Genomic DNA, 17,683 nt, shown 5'->3' with positions numbered 1-17,683 from the left:
TTGGTCCACTGTTATTCAGTCTGTACATTAATGACATTTGGAAGGATTTGACAGGTGACATACAGCTATTTACTGATGATGCAAAGCTAGGTAGGTAGGGTAATCAGTAATGCAGCTGATATGCAGTACTTCCAGAATGATAGAATGGACTGAAATTGTGGGCATGAGAAAATGAATGTCAGTTTATTGTGTGATTAGATATCCAATGTTATATTATATTGGTGGGATCAGGCTAGAAGAAACTGATTAGGCTAGGGATCTGTTTTACTAAATTGGAAGTTGAAGTTCAAGGGCCATACAGCAGAGATTGCAAATACAACTCAAAAGATAATTGCAATGCTGAAATGAACTTTGACATGTAAAGATAAGGATGTCATTTTACCTCTTTACAAGGCCTTGATTCCAAGATCTCACTTGGACTGTTGTGTGCAGGTCTGGTCTCTTGGTCTGTTGTGATTCTGATTCAGTGGAGAGAGTGTAAAAAATGTTATCAGGATTGTAGAATACTGATTATGAAGACAGATTGAGAATTTGTAGACTGCAGATGCTAGCAAACAGGAGAAAGAGGGGGTGATATGATTGAGACTTACAAATTTCTGAAAGGGTCATACAGGATTTCAGTTGATGGAATTTTTCATTTTATGTAGGGTTAGAATATGTCAGAAAAGTTGTTGATCAGGCAAATTGAGGTTTATGAGTTATTCAATGCAAACAGAATTTCAAATGAGTGAATAAATGAAATGATGCAGTAGGGAGTGATGCATACCAGGAGGAATGCCAGCAAGAATGGAGGTGCTGGTGTACAAGATAGTGAGAGAAGTGTGTAAAAAGTAATATGAAAGCAGTAGAAAAATAAAGAGTTCAGTACAATTATTGAAAATTTTGAGGCTTTGATGATTACTTCACAACAGCGCATGAAGGAGTAGAAAAGTGCTTGGCAAATAGCAGGAACGGTAAGAAAGGAAATGAAGCACATGAAGAAATAAAAGAAAATATAGAAATGAGCGATAAAGTATGGTGATCTCATGATTACAGGTTTTCTGGTTGAAACAAATAAAAGCTTGTTTTCTGGAGATGTGACTGAGACTATGTATAAGCAAGTAGAATGAGTGGAGGTGATTGTCTTGGTCAGAACAAATGACTAGAAAGAAGTTTCATATGTGAGAAGATATGAAAGGGTTGAGTAAGGTGAAAAAGAAGAGCAAAACAATCAAAATTGTAGTCTGTTACTGTTGTGATAGGCATTAGCTGTGGTGGAGAGCTATGAATGCAAATGATTCAGTGAGTAATTGTGTAGAAGAAATGGTGTGCATCTTGTTGATATGGGGAGTGATTTGCTTTTGATGGTTGAAAAGATTTTTACTTGCAGGATGGATTATATTTGAATGGATTTGGTATTATTATTGAAAGAGTGGAGTCAGGAATGCTGTTCATGCAATCATGCAACTAGTTAAATTCTTCTTCTTTAACCATAGTCTGTGTAGACTGCTGAGGCATTATCAAGGTGACAGCCCTGGCATAGTCTCTCCAGGTGTTTTTGTCCTGGAATCTCCTTAACAAGGTGGAGAATAAAGAATTACTTCATTTTCTAGTATTATCTATTCAAGTGATTCTAGGTTGCTCTGGTGTTTTTCTACCAGAAGTCACAAGCCCTCTAGTACTATTTTAGTTAAACTATTAAATCTAGCATGTAACCCAACCACATGAGCTAATTTTGACTTATTTTAGTAATGATGTTTTCTTGTCTACTGGCAATGGAGTGGATTTTCATTCTAACCTCATTTGTTGTGTGCCATGTGTGGTATCTTCAAAACTTTTCTATAGCACTTCATCTTGAAGGGCAGTAACATTTTCTCATCTTCCTTTAGCAATGTCCAACTCTCACATTTGTATAGTAAGAATTAACTAGGGTGTCAAGGTAGAGTCTTGTAGTTAGCTTTATTTTATTGGCTTTCCAAAGTGGTGCTGTAACCTCTGAAGGGCAACAGTTGAAATTATGAACCCACATCTAATTAAATTAAGAGGTCATAATTAGTATGATAATATATTAAAGATAACCCTAGAAGTGATGGACTAGTTTTGGCAAGAAAAACAAGTGAAAATGAGAAATTTTGATCAAGAACTCTAGAATGTTGGTGAGGAATTGGGTAACAGAATCAACTCCAGCTTTGAACTAGTCATATTTCTAATAGTTACCAGAATATTTACACAGAACATATACACTAATGCTGGAAACAATGCGAATAAAGTAGAAGAGTTTGTTAGCATTAGTAGATGTAGTGGAGCCAAAAATTATTGGCATTAGTGAGACCCATACCAAGAAGAGATATCTTATCCATCCTTTCAGTATATTCAGAAAGGATGGATAAGATAGGAAGGATAAGGGAGTATTGCTAATAATTACAGAGCAGTTAAGTCCAACCAGAGTAGAGTAGAAATCTCCACTGGAATTGGGTAGCATGATTATGTAACATAAGCAATTGGTTTGAGACTGTTTGGTGTGAGAGAGTTTAACAGAACAAAATATAACTTTGGCTACTGCTACAGACCAAGATGATCTGAAGAGGAATATGAACTGCATAGATGGATGTTAAATCCTATGGGACTATCATTTTTTGTGATTTCAACTATGTGAATGGACTAGAGAAAGGAATGCATGCAAGATGAGGAAAAGAGACTGTATAGAATTACTGGAGTGGAGGTATAACTACCAATGTTCTTCTATTGCATTATTTCTATCTCCAGCCTTGTATAAAAGAATTATCTTGCTCTCTTTCCACTCATTAAGAATCAAGCATATGCTGAAATTAAATTGAACAACCAGGTTAAGCGGAGTGCCTAATCTTACACCTTCCCATGCTGAAATCTCATTCATTTCCACTGCTGTACTCATCGCCTGTATGCTTTCATTTCCCCCCTCCTCCTCCTGTTTGGCATCTGGAGAGCTAATAGATCTTTTACTTGCAGCAGTGCAGTAAAAGAATATTGGATATAGTAGCAATGTCTGAGAATCTCTCTCTATAAAATGAGATGACTGTTAATGCTTCCAGTTGGTGAGAAATGATCAGTTTTGACAATTCTTGCAAAAGTTTTGACTAAGAGGGAACATATGTGGAACTTAGGTGCCCATCAACGTTCCCTCCAAGCTGCACTGGTGTGTAGCCATGCAGTGACTGCGATGCTCCTGCACACACACACACACACACACACACACACACACACACACACACACACACACACACACACTGAATTGTTGCCATGAAGCTAAAATTTTCTTTTAAAAGCACTACTTTTTGTATATTACAAGAAAAAACTTTAAAGTTTTTTAACTTAAACTTAAAATATTAGGCTTTTAACATTCCTTTTAAGTGCAAGGGCCAGTCAAAAGTTAATAGTGACATTACTGTTCATGTCAACTAGGTATCAACTGTATTTAAATGAAATACAGTTGGTACTTTTTGCTAATATTATTGACAAGTAGGTAATTATGTGTTTCCAACAGTGCTAATAATCTCTGTAATAGTTATACTTTTATATATTTTGAATTACTATTATGAAAGTTTCTTATGAAATTTTTTATGACAGTAAATAATTATGGTAAAATAATTACCATAATTATTTAAAAAATTTATAAATTTTTAATTTTCAGTGTAACCAAAGAGCTGAGCTTTTATCCTGGGCAAATGGAGATCTTTTGCAACAGTGTATTTTAAGAGCTCATACTCGTGCTGTAAGGTAAAAACATTTTAAATTAACCTCAATACACTTAGTGAACCTTCTCTGTATTTTTTTCATTAAACCAGTAATTCACTGTGCTTTACTAGTTGTTGTTCCAATATTTAATGGAATGACAACTAGTATGTGGCAATATATATATATCATGATTAGATATAGTATTTAGTACTAAACATGAAGATGAACTTCCAGAATGGCAAGGGATTTGGAATTTTCTTGTATTACTTTATAACTGATGCAAGCACATTTCAAAATAGGAAATTGGACGGTAAGACTTAGTTGTGCCAATGGTCTCACAGAACAATCAACTGAGGAAGTAATAATAGTAGCAGTGCAGGAATTTGAGTCATTAGGGAAGATAGCAAATATAATGACAAAGGAAAAATTGTTCAAGAGCTAAACAGCAGAGTAGAAAATTAATACAAGACATATAAAAATATTTTGGGAAAATTTAGAAAAAGAGTAGAGCCAAACCTAATAAGTAAACCAAAAGCAATAAGTACTTGTTGGATTTCTGTTCAGAACATGGACTAGCCATTATTAATATCATCTACTAACATAAAAATCTGCATACATACACATGGAGAGAATATGTAAGAAATGTCTTATTGATTATGATATTACTGATATTAAATGATATCTTCAAACTGGTTCAGGATACATAGATTTGAATGGATAAAAATGAGTATCATGTTAAAAAGAAAAATATGTATGACAGTTTAAAGAATTAAAGTTGAGCAGCATTCTGAGATGAATTGTAGATGCGAATATTATTGTAGAAAAATGAGTTGGAATCCAAAAACCAAACTTTGGAGACTCATAGGGAGGTGTGTAGCAAAGTTGTTTGCAAGGATAGAAAAGTCTGAATTTTGGGATGAATGAACTCAAGAACTTAGAGACAGTCATGGAAAAGAAGAATATAAAGAAGGAAAGAAGAAGAAAACCAAAAGTTCTTAGCAAGCAAGTCATCAGATACTCCAAGGAATACAGAGAAAACTGTAAGAAAGTTAAACTGTGTATAAAAGTAGCAAGACATAAGAATATAGAAGATAAATATCAAAGTGACAAAAATGTTCTGGAGGCTATCAAAAAAAAAAGTTTAGAAATGGAAGAAAGAGGACTGTACAAGAAAGCAGAGATGATAAAGGTGGCATTATAACTGAAGATATTCCCAATCTAAGTTATTCTTAATGAGAAATTATGTACGTTTTTGTCCTTGACTCAAGCACAAGCAGTGAAGTAACTGCAGAACTAAGTTACCTATATATGGAGGCTGGTAACCTTCCATCACATTTCTCCAGTATTATCCCATAATGCATAGCATGCTCCTTTTTTGAAGTATATTGCCAGTGCATTATCAGTAAGACTCTGAAGATATTGAGAGCTGAATAAGAGGTAAAAGTTATATTTCCATATACAAGAATGAAAATGGTTTGTCACCATATTAAAATACTGTGGATGAGAGAGAGAGAGAGAACATTATTTTTCATTTAGTTACAAAGTAAATTATACTTCTTCCTTTCCAGCTTTTAGGCCAAGTGGCCTGTTCCGGACTCAATTCCATCTTTTTAAGTCTTCCTCGGCATCGGGTACCTTTTGGATGATAATTTAGAATTTGATTAGGTATTCTGTTTCTATTCATTCTGAGTATGTGTGCTTTGTAAATTATACTTAAGAAGAAATTATATTCTTGGATTGTGGAGTGGCTTCTATCATTCATTGATAGAAGCCACTCTCTATCTTGACATGCCTTGCTCGGTCTAGACCTTTTGCATAATATATGGCAATGTACACACATCTCAAAAGAAGTGTGCTGTTGTATATTAGTAATAGCAAATTTACTGTATTTGCTTATGCTTTGGTGAAGGATTAGAAGAAGAATAAAATTTCTTGTTATATATTGTAATCTTGCTATAAACACTCTTGATGTGTGGAATAAGTACTTAGAAAGATTATTAAATGAGATGAGGTAATAAAACAGTGGGAGAAAGTATGCAGGAGAAATGCAATCAGAAGAGTATACAGCTTGAGGTAGAAAAGTCATTGGAATTGTGAAATACAGAAAAGCAGATGATATTTGGCCAGAAATGCTTGTATACGATGATATAGAAGTTTTATAGTGGCTACATTGTAGAATTCAGAGGGCCTAGTCAGGAAGTCAAATGCCAGATGATAGAGGTGCCTGCAGTAGTAGTCTATAAAAAAAGAGAAAAACCCTGCTGAGTGTTTTTGCAAGTAAGATTTATGCAAGCACATTTTAGAAGGGGCTAGAATTGTGGAAGGGGCAACTTTGAAGAAAGAACAAGCCATTCAGGCCAAATAAAGATTGTTGGAATGTGACTTTTACTTTAAGACAAATAGTTCAAGAAATTATAGATTATGGGAATATAACAAGGAGCTGCATTTAAGTTTGATGCATCTGCAAAAAACGCACATGATGAAACCAAGAGAAAAGCTGTTCAAAATTCCACAGTTATAAATGGGAATTCCACAGTAGTAAATGGGACATTATGCAAAGCAATATATAAGCTTATACTTAAGGGATAAATCAGCAGTTATGATTGAAGGCTGTACACAGCAAGAATATTTGATGTAAAATTAGGTGTAAGAAAAGGGTGCCCGCTTATTCATCCTCTTTATGGATAGCATTATGAAGGAAAGTGGCATTAAATCTGATACCAGAATTAGAGATTTTAATCTCAGCTCTTTACTTTATGCAGATGATGTTAAATTTGTTGATGTGAAGTTAATAATGTAAACTTTCATGTAGTACCATCATACATCCCTTGCACACCAAGAATTTTGATGTATTTAATACACTTTAACTCATTTGAATGACTGCTGTAACAAATGTAAGAAAATCTGCAGTAAAAAAGACAGACACTATGAAAATAGAGGCGCATTCTTAATGGATATCTAAAGAAAGTAAAATATTTCAGCTATTTAGGCACAATTTTTAGCGAGGATCAAATGATAAAGCTGATATGCTGAGGAGTTAGTTGAATAAATTTGTGTGGGTTAGAAATCAGAGTTCAGCAGTTTTTCAAATTGTGGGCCATGACCCACACTTTGAAAAACTGCAGACAGTGAAATCAATTTAACAGGTTGTGACCCACTAAATTGATTTCACGGTCATGCCAAGTGGTGTCATGTCCCTAGTTTCTTTTCAAGAGGGAACTTAGTCCCTCTTGAAAAGAAACTAGGGATATGACACCTTAGGTTCCTTTTTCATTGAGCAGACACATCTTTACAAAGTTTTAAATATATAAGGAATGCTAGTTGGAATGTTTTCAATTAAATTTTAATGTAAAATTATCCTTATTGATAATGTATACCGTCTGTAGGAGAGGAGTTGTTTATTATTATGCAGAGTCAGTTTGTTTTCATTCCAGTTTTTTTGTCTCCTATTTACACTAATTATTGTTACATACTCTAATTGTGTCTGTACTATATTTAGTGGTACAATAAAGTACTTGTCTTTTTTTGCATTTGCAGTGGTGTCTGTAGGGGATATTTATCACTATACAGGGACATTTTCATTCATCTTCTGAAAGAATAGGCATGTAGTGACAGAATGCTGTTCATTCAAATTAATAAAAATGAATCCTTCTATGTTTTATGGCAAGCACATCTGTGATATTAAATAAAATATTTTCTTTCTTCTTTTGTTTATTTTGAATTTTTTTTTCCTCCCTATGTTATATTTAAATGTTAATAAAATTGATGTTTAATAATTACCTTGTTTCTGTTTATACTTTATTATGTGTTGTAGTAAGGACACATTGCTTGTGAAAATTTTGTTTTTTGTTACACTTTAGTGTATACACACACACTGCTTAGAAAGAAGTTAACGGACACCATAGTGTAAGGAACAAGCAGCCATGGTGTGCAGCTTAATAAGATGTAGAACCTCCTTTCACTGTGATGACTGCAATAATCCTAAGGGGCATACTTTCCATAAGCATACAATAGCAATCAGTGGGAATTTTGGACCATTCTTCCTTTAGTCATGTAATGAGATCCTGGACTGTTTTGGGGTTGGGGGGGGGGTGGATGTCCCTTGACCTTGCCTGATGCTCCTATTCATCCCACAGATGTTCAGTAGGGTTGAGATCAGGACTCTGTGGAAGCCAGTTAAGTGTGGTGACATTAATGATCACAAGCCATGCAGTTACAGCAGCAGCCTTATGGCACAGTGCATTGTCTTGCTGAAAGAGACAATAGTCAGTTCTGCAGAAAGTAGAAGGAAATTACATTGTGAAGGATGTTCAGATACCTCCTTGGAGTTCAGTGTTTGTGGCACTACAAACAGAAGGCCAAGACCAAACCAGGAAAAATAGGACCATACCATCACACTGCCATTTCCGAATTTCATAGTTTGGGCTAGGTGCTCTGGTAAGAGATGTTCACCAGGCGTCTGCTACACCCACACCCATTCATCTGCTTGGTAGAGGGATTTGTCGCTCTGTAACACATCTTTCGAAGCGTCCATGTCCCCCTATACATGCATCTTTGCACCACTGAAAATGCTGCATGTTGGTTCAGGTAATGTGGGGCTTGCATATTGTGGTCCTACCTCAATATGCAAGCTCATTGAGGTAGGACCACATTGACACAATGCACCTTGTCCATGGGGATGTCTGTTGACTTCTTTCCAAGTTGTGTGTGTGTGTGTGTGTGTATGTGTTTTGCAATTCTCCGTGATGAAGATAGCTGACTAAAGTTAGTGCAACATGAGGGCAATTAATGGAAAAGGTGGGTGGAGTAAGTTACATGCATTTCACCATCTTCCAATTTTGGTTAGCATAAGAGTGTAGTGTCTGATATCAGACACTACACTCTTATAGTGTCTGATATCAGCTTAATACCTGATATGAACCACAGCATATTAAACTGACTTTTTGGAAGGCAGCAAAGTGCTTGGAAATTGTTCTACTGTTTCCATGAGTTGACTGTTATTGTACAATCTCAGTTCCCTTGAAGTATCACTTCTCAGCCTTATATATATTGTGTGTGTGTGTGCTGGGTCGTAAATTGTATTTATCGTGGGTCATGGGCAGAAAAGTTTGAAAAACACTGACAAATTGATCAAAAATTTAATTATAGATATGATAAACTATGCTTTCCAAAAAGTTATATTCTTGTTTAATTTTTTATCCAAGTATAAGCAAACAAAGTTTGTGAATGAAGTATCTTCATGACTGGGCTACTTGTATATAGAGGCTGATAACTTCACATCAGTTGTCATATCCCATTATGAGATAAAAAGGTGATACTCCTTTTTTACTGTTTGTATGTAGGAATACCTTGATATCCTGCTTGGTTTGCTACCCCCCCCCTCCACAAAACAAAGTAGTCTAGTCATGAAGATACTTCACATGCAATGGAATTATACTTGGATAAAGAGTTTAACAAGAATATAATTTGCTTTATAACCAAGTGAAAAAAACTTTCCACAGATATGATAGTTCTGAGAAAAATTAGAATAGAACTTGATGTTGTTAGTATTAAAGAATGTGCAATCAGAGCTAAACTAAGTTGGTATGGTAACTTAAACAGAACAGGAAGGAAAAGTTAGCAGAACAGGTTTCTGATATCAGGATGGCAGGCGAAAGGAAGACAAAGATTGAGGTGAATTGATGTTTTATTAGTAGTGCTGTAGACAAATAACAGATTAATTTGGATGAAAATGGTTAATGGAAAGCTAATAATATTATTGGCTTAAACATGTAATTCTGTAATTATTTCCCATATGCCCTTTTGGCATATATATCAGGAACTTGATAAGTAGGTATACCAAGGGGGAAAAAACTGTTAAAAATATTAATTATATGGTGTATGTGAACATATTTATATAGGAGTTGCTCACTTGTTTGTTATAGCTTGTTTGAAATAGTTTGTTATAGCTGTTGTTATTGCAGAGTGTCAGTGACATCATGACACCAGAACAAGATGTGAATTTTGGGAGTAAAAGATTATAAAAACAATTTAATAATTTTACAAATGATTTTTTATCGAATTTGTTTACAAATAAAAAAAATCCAGATTTTTAGTGCAAAAAAGAAACAAATGCCATTTATGTATATACATGCAAAAACAAAATTTTATTTATGCTATCATCAATTTCCTGATATGTTATCCTCATATCCAAGAGGTTTGCAGGATACTATGATAGAACTGCATGATTAACTTTACATTATTATCCTGTCAACAGCTTTTCTCCAAATTAGTTGATCACTTGTTAGCACCCCAATGTTGTCAGACCTTATATTTTAGTGTTCTAAGGATCTTCTTGCTGTATCAGTCCACCCTTAGATATTGGTTTGATATTTCCAATTCTAGTATCAGGTGTAATGTCACTTTCTTTCTTTCTTAATGTGGTCTATATAGATGATGAATAAGAGTGGAGTGGCATCTTTATTCCACACCTGACTTATAACGTAAATATATTGCTCTGTATAATGTTCTATTTATTCCATGTAATTGTGGTGTTCAGAACAGTTTTTCACCTTAACACCTTGTTATTTGCTCTTTCCAGATCAATAAACTTAACTACAGATCCTTCTTATATTCCACGATTTCTCAACTGTGTCGTGAAGTGCAAATCTGACCCTGATAAACTTCTATCTGGCATGAACCTGCTTGTCCTTCTCCAAGTTTCTCTTTTGCTCCCCCCCCCCAAGTATGCTTGTATAAATCTTATCTGGAACACTCTGCAGAACTTAATTTCTCTGTAATTCTCATATTCAGTTTTATTTCCTTATACAAGCTAAATTTACTTAGTCACCTGGAATTCAACTTTCTTACCTTATGCTGTGTAGCTGATGTAAAAATTTCATATCTCTGTATTTTGTGCATTTCTTGTCCAATGTCATCTACTTCAGCTGCCTTTCCACATTTCATGTTTTTGATGGCTTTTTCTACCTCAACTATTGATATGAATTCCTGATTGATTGTATTCCTCTTGAGTGGTAATATTTTTTACCACTATTCTGTCACTGCTTGTTTCATCTAAATCTTTTAAAATAATTACTCCAGATATCCAGAATATCTTTAGTTTCATTTTTCATGTCACTTTCATTACCTTTAATTCCTTTTACTATTTCTTCCATTTCTAAGCTGCTTCAGTAGCAGAACATTTTGCTACTTTTCTGATATTATTATTATAGCAATCTCCATTGAGTTGGCAGACTTGCGGGAGGCCCATTTAACTAGCAACATATCTGTCGCAATGAACCTTGAAATTATTTATACTCCTTGCATTCACAATGCAATTCACTTACTCATCACATTAAAAAATTTGCTCTTTACACACTTCTTCACCACATCTACACAGTTTCCTGGAATGGACTTTCATTCTTCCTTTCCCCTACCTTTTATAATTCCTTTCACATTAATCTGATAATATCCCTTCACTAATGTTAAGATCGAGTCTCCATAGCTCAGTCGATATAGATGAAGCCCTTTGGTCGGAAAGACCTGGGTTCGAATCCCGTCAGTGACACGAGGAACCTTTATTGGTCTCTTTCGACAAAAGTGGGTTAGCCAGTCTCATATGGAGGTAGGGGGTTTTTTCACCCGGAAACTCGGGCTTTTTCATCCCCAAGAACAGGCAAACCAGCCTCGTGAGCACACACACCAGGAGGCATGGAGCTAACCACCTTATCCTCGAGTTATGTTTGCAAAGTTCAAGTATAGTTGGAAGGTCTTGGGTGCTTAAGTGCCCGTTAAGACCACTGATGATGATTATGATAATGCTAAGATCTGTCATGCTGCCTCTTTTCTTATCTGCCAATCTCTGCAGTCTACATTCTGTCAACTGCTTTGCATAACTATCATTCCAGAGTCTTGATATTGTTTTGATCATAAATCTCTTTTGTTTCCACATCACAATGAAGATATCTGATGGCACATTGCACAGGCACAATGCATCCTTAGAATTTTAGTCCACTTTCAACCATTTCTCTGAGATCCTGCATCTTGTCCATTTCTTGAAGCACAGCATACACAATATGCAGCTTTATATATCTGCACCTTGCATTTATTAATATTAAAACTACAACTCCACTCATTTGTTCAAGCCAAACTATTTTCAATTTTATCCTGCTTAAAACTAAGTGATGATTATCTCCAGTTTCCCATCTCAAATCTTCCTGTAGGGAATTAACATCAGCAGTGCTCCTTATAATTCTTTTAACTTTGCATTGTCAGCAAACATTTATCTTCTGTATGCTTACCAGTCTTCCCTGTTTTTTACACATAGATCAGCTTTCTTACTTTTATTCTGTATTCTCTTAAGATATCTGCAAACTTGTTATGAATGTTTGATATGCTTTCTTCTTACATTCACCATGATGTTTTTATTTATTTTTAATCTTTTTTTATCCTTGTAGACATTTTTCTATCCTTGTAGACAACTTTCACTATATGCTTCCTTAGCTGAATCAATGTTTTCTTCAGTTTGCCACTGACATTTCAAAGTTTGGTTCTTGTTTTTGATTTTTTTTTCTTGAATAGTAATTGTATTGGTGAGTCTACATCTTACCTGTAAAAGTTGCTCAACTTTAATTCTTTTAAAATTTTTCTTGCATATTTTTCTTTTCAATATGATTTTCAATTTTATCCTACTTAAAACTAAGTGATAATCATCTCCAGTTTCAGATCCTCTGTATATTCTTATATCCTGAAACAGTCTGAAGATATCACTGTCAGTGGTTTTCAAAAAGGATGAGATATTGATGAAGTCCAGTGACAATTGACTAAGGTGGCCTCTGGTCTCTGGAATGTTGAGTATGAAGACAAGTTAATGAAATTCAAATTGCAGAGACTAGAGGATAGGAGAACAGGAGATATGATTGAGACATAAGTTATTAAGGGCTGTTACCAGATTAATGTGGATGATGTTTTACATAGAATGGGGGGAAAACAAAGCAAAAACAAGAGATCATTCACGGAAACTGTACAAGGAGGGCATCAGCAAGGGGGTAAGGAGCAGATTTTTTGCATGGGAGTGGTGGGTGATTGGAATGCATTGCCTGAGAGTGTGGATGCAGAAACAGTGAATATATTTAATGCACAGTATGATGAACTGTGTTTATAATAGTGGGACCTCCTGCAGTGAGTCACTTGACTCCATGGAGGTCTGGTGGTAATAAATTAATGATATGGTCAATGATAAGTCTATATGTCTTTTACAATAGAGTAACAATAGTAGTGGATGAGGGTAAGGCATACACTGTCATTTTTTCCCCTCTCTCTCCAAGGCATTTGGCAGGGTGCCAAATATACATGACAAATTTATTTTTAAGTTGCCTCATGTGTTTGAGTTGCAGGTTAGTGGATTAGATTAGTGATTGGCTCTCTGATTGATATCAGAGTTGTATATGAGGGAGCAGTATCAGGGAGTAGGAAGGTTACAAGTAGAGTTCCACATGGTTCAGTCCTGGGACCATTACTGCTCAATCTTTGTCAGTGATAGTCACATTACTACAGGGAGATGTTCAGTTGTTTGCAGGCGTGAAGCTTGGGAGAGTTATTAATAATAATGCTGATGTTTTGGCTATTCAAGAGGATTTGAATAAGCTGGAAAAGTGGACAAATGAATGAGAACATTAGTTTAATGGAACTAAATGTAAGGTTTTAAAATTTGGGATTCACAGATGGGTGCTTCATACTCACTTGGTAGAGTTATACTGGAAGAAGCAAGAGATCTTAGGGTGAACATGGTTAGAGATTTGAAGTTCCAAGGACATATTACAAAGATTGTGAAGGCATCTCAGAGAAGACAATATTGAGAACATTGACCATGAGAGATAAGTGTGCTGGTCCCATTGGATAAAGCTTTGATCAGACCACGTTTGGATTCTGTTCTCAGATCTGGTCACTGAGATTTGATGGGAATGAAGTAACCTTGGAAAGAGTACAGAGACTGATAACAGAAATGATATCAGGACTATACAATGTTGATTATGAGGAATGACTGAGGGCATGCAGACTGCAGAGTTTGGTGGATGGAAGGCAAAGGTGGGATATGATCAAGACATTTAAGCTGTTAAAAGACTTTAACAGCTTAAATGTCTTGTATCATATTCAAGCTATTATCGTATTAACACTGAGGAGATTTTTCGTGTGGTAGAATGAGGGAAAGGAGCAAGGGCAATGGGCCATTCCTGGCAGTTGCACAAGAAGGTGGTGAGTAAAATGGTAAGAAGGAAGCTTTTTGTATGGAGGAGTGGTAGGAGCATGGAATGCATTGTCTGAAAGGGTGGTAAACGTGCAGACTGTGGATCTGTTTAAGGAGTGGTTGATAGACTTTGTGTTGGCCAGTGTTGACCTCACACAATAAGTCTTGTGACTCCATGGGGATCAGGAAACTAATAATAATAATTAAGTTGTAAGTTTGCAGTCAGAATTAAAGCATATACTGGAGGATAATTCAGCTTTAAATCAGATATAAGCAAATTTCTTTTATTGTTGCTATTATATTTCTGTGGATAGCACTGTTGAAGAGAGCAATAAACTATCAAAATTGCTGATATTACACTCAGTTGTTCACTATGTAGATTTTTTCCTTTAAAAAAAAATTACATGTTTTTAACCTAAAAGGACCCAACTGTGCAAGAAAACAGAAAATTACAACAGCATTATAAGAAGTGAATATATTTTTCTGTTCAATTTTTATACTATGGAAATATATGGATAATGAAGGGTCATAGCTGTATAACTGAGAGGAGACCTCCACATAGCCTTTAAAGGAATGCGGAGAACCGACCAGGGCTTCTGACCTAATGTCCAATCCTCACCTTCTCGTGGTGCACCCTGTTGGGTATCTACTTTGATACTGAACGAACGAGGATGGGCTGGCAATTTGGGATTTAGCCGACCAAATTGTATTCTTATTGGTTAAACCAAAATAAAAAATGATGGTACAACATGACAAAATTTCATGCCGGCTGGGGCGTCGCCCGGTTAAACAAGGCCCCCGTTGTTTTCGCCAGGGAACCAGGGTGAACAGCGAAAAGTCAGCTACTGGAACAAATCTGAAAACAAACCCCAACTCAACATCACCAGAGTTGAAGATCGGTACTATCAACGTAAGAAGCCTGAATGGCAAAGAAATGGAGCTAGCTGAGGAATTAGATAAGTACCAGATCGACATAATAGGGGTGACTGAAACAAAAAAGACCAAAACTGGTGAGATCTTTCTGAGCAATAAATACAAAATGTTATATTCAGGCAATAACAATCAAGGAAAAGAAGGAGTAGCCATAGTATTCAACACAAAATACGAGGCTAATCTTCTTGAATGGCAGTCAGTCTCAAGTAGAGTAATGTGGGCAAATATGAGAATGGGGAACTGGACAATGAGACTTATTTGTGCCTATGGTCCCACAGAAGGTTCTACTAAGGTAGAAGTGGAAGAATTTTTTGAGGCTTTAGAAAAAGCAACTGACACAATGAAAAAGGAAAAGTTGGTCCTTGTTGGGGATCTAAATAGTAGAGTAGGAAATGATTGTGAGACATACAAAAATATTTTGGGAAAATTTGGAGAAAAGAGCAAAGCTAATAATAATGGCAAATATCTGTTGGATTTCTGCTCAGGACATGGACTGGTTATTACTAACACCATGTTCCAACATAAAAATGTGCACAAATTCACATGGAGAGAAGAGGCTAGGAATAAGAAAAGTCTCATTGACTATGTTATTGTTGATAGTGATGTTTTCTCCCTGGTGCAGGACACCAGAGTGTACAGAGGATTTGAAATTGGAAGTGATCACTATTTAGTCTTGAGCAGGATAAAATTGAATTTCATATTGAAAAGAATAACATGTAAGAAAGTTTTAAAGCGAATAAAAGTTGAGCAGCTCTCAGATGTAAACTGTAGACTAAAATACAGAAATATTATTGAAAAGAAAATGAAAGAGTTTGAGAACAGGAATCAAACCTTGGAGATTCAGTGGCAAACTCTGAAGGAAACATTGATTGATTCTGCCAGAGAGGCATGTGGTGAGGTTGTGTGCAAAGATAAAAAAATCAGAACTCCCTGGTGGACACAGGAAGTCAAAGAGGCAGTAAAGGAAAAGAAGAAAGCATATCAAAAGTTCCTGGCAAATAAGTCAGCTTTTACTCTTACAGAATACAGAGACAAATGTAAGAAAGCTAAACAGTGTGTAAAACTAGCTAAACAAAAGTCATGGGAGGACTTTGGCAAGAATATAGAAAATAAATATCAAGAAGGTGGCAAAATATTCTGGAGGTTGTTGAAGAAGCTTAGGAATGGAGGAAAGAGTGCTGTAAAAGGAATTAGAGATGATAAAGGTGAAATGAAAACAGGAGAAAAAGATATCCTTGAAGTATGGAGTAATTACTTTGAAAAACTGCTAAATGAAACAAGCAGTGATGACAGCACAGTGATAAAAAACACTGACCAGGCATGCAGTCAGGAATACATATCCATACTTGAAGTAGAAAAAGCCATCAAAGGCTTGAAATGTGGAAAGGCAGCAGGAGTAGATGATATTCGACCAGAAATACTGAAGTATGGTGGTATAAGAGTCTTACAGTGGCTGCACTGCATAGTTCAGAAAGCCTGGACAGAGGGACGAATTCCCGATGATTGGAGTAGAGCTCTCATAGTACCCATATATAAAAAGGGAAATAAAACTGAATGTGAGAATTACAGAGGTATTTCCCTACTGAGTGTTCCTGGCAAGATCTATGCAAGTATACTTGAGAAACGGTTGAGAAGAATTGTGGAAGAAAAGCTTGGTGAAGAACAAGCTGGATTCAGGCCAAATAGAGGCTGCCAGGATCAGATCTTCACTTTACGACAAATAGTCGAGAAAGCATGGGAATATAACAAAGATCTGTATTTAAGTTTTGTCGATTTGGAAAAGGCATATGACAAGGTGCCAAGAGAGAAGCTATTCAATACGCTGCAGTTATATGGTGTCAATGGGGCATTATATCAAGCAATACTTAGTCTTTATCTGAGTTGTGAGTCAGCAGTTAGAATTGAAGGAAGTACAGGAAGATGGTTTAATGTTAAATCTGGTGTGAGACAAGGATGTACATTATCCCCTCTGTTATTCATTATCTATATGGATCACATTATGAAGGAATGTGGTATTAAACCTGATATCAAAATTGGAGATGTTAATGTCAGCTCTTTGCTTTATGCGGATGATGTTATACTTCTAAATAAATCCGCTACAAGTCTGCAAGATTCTCTGACTAAATTGAATAGCTGTTGTAATAGATATGGTATGAAGGTCAGCAATAAAAAGACAAAGACAATGAAAATAGGCAGAATCATTGAAAATGTCAACTGTGTTGTGAATGGAGAACCTGTGGAACAAGTAAAACATTTCAGCTACTTAGGCACAATTTTTACTGAAGATGGTAAACTAAATATAGAAATAGACAACAGAATCAGCAAAGCTGGTATCGTGGGAAGTCAATTGAATAAATTCATATGGAATAAGAAAGAAATTAGTCGGAACACTAAATTAGCTGTATACAAGACTGTGTTCAAACCAATTTTAACTTATGGATCTGAGAGCTGGGTCAGAAGTAAAACACTTGACCAAAGACTAGAGACCGCAGATATGAGAGTCCTGAGAAAGATTAGAGGCGTGAACAGATGGCATCAATGGCAATATCATATTAAAAATGAGGATATTAGGAAAGAACTTGACATTGTCAGCATCCAGGAATGTGTTAGCAGAGCTAATCTCAGATGGTATGGTCACTTAAATAGAATGGGATTGGAAAGATTAGCAAAACAAGTGTTCTCTGCCAGGTTGGCAGGAAAACGACCCAGAGGAAGACCAAGATATAGGTGGATTGATACGGTACAAAGTGCCTTAGACGATAGAAATATAAGATCTGATAATGTTGGAGTCTTGACAAGTAACAGACTGATTTGGAGGAAAATTGTAGATAG

At 35.7% G+C, this 17,683-nt stretch overlaps 1 protein-coding gene across 6 annotated transcripts in view; it reads left to right on the top strand.

The window, feature by feature from the left end:
- Nucleotides 1–17,683, top strand: part of Wdr59 (WD repeat domain 59) — a 261,127-nt gene that overhangs the window by 40,037 nt on the left and 203,407 nt on the right. For all 6 annotated transcript variants that reach the window (XM_090397480.1, XM_090397478.1, XM_090397477.1 and 3 more), the window contains exon 4: nt 3,650–3,735. In XM_090397480.1, coding sequence (XP_090253606.1) covers nt 3,650–3,735 — 86 coding nt within the window. The remainder of the gene's footprint in view (nt 1–3,649; nt 3,736–17,683) is intronic.

The sequence above is a fragment of the Typopeltis vanoorti genome, chromosome 9 (assembly GCF_054136105.1).
Source record: "Typopeltis vanoorti isolate ZY-2024b chromosome 9, IOZ_Tvanoo_1.0, whole genome shotgun sequence".
Taxonomy (NCBI): domain Eukaryota; kingdom Metazoa; phylum Arthropoda; class Arachnida; order Uropygi; family Thelyphonidae; genus Typopeltis; species Typopeltis vanoorti.
The sequence above is the reverse complement of the archived record's forward strand: the minus strand, read 5'-3'. Positions and strand labels throughout refer to the sequence as shown.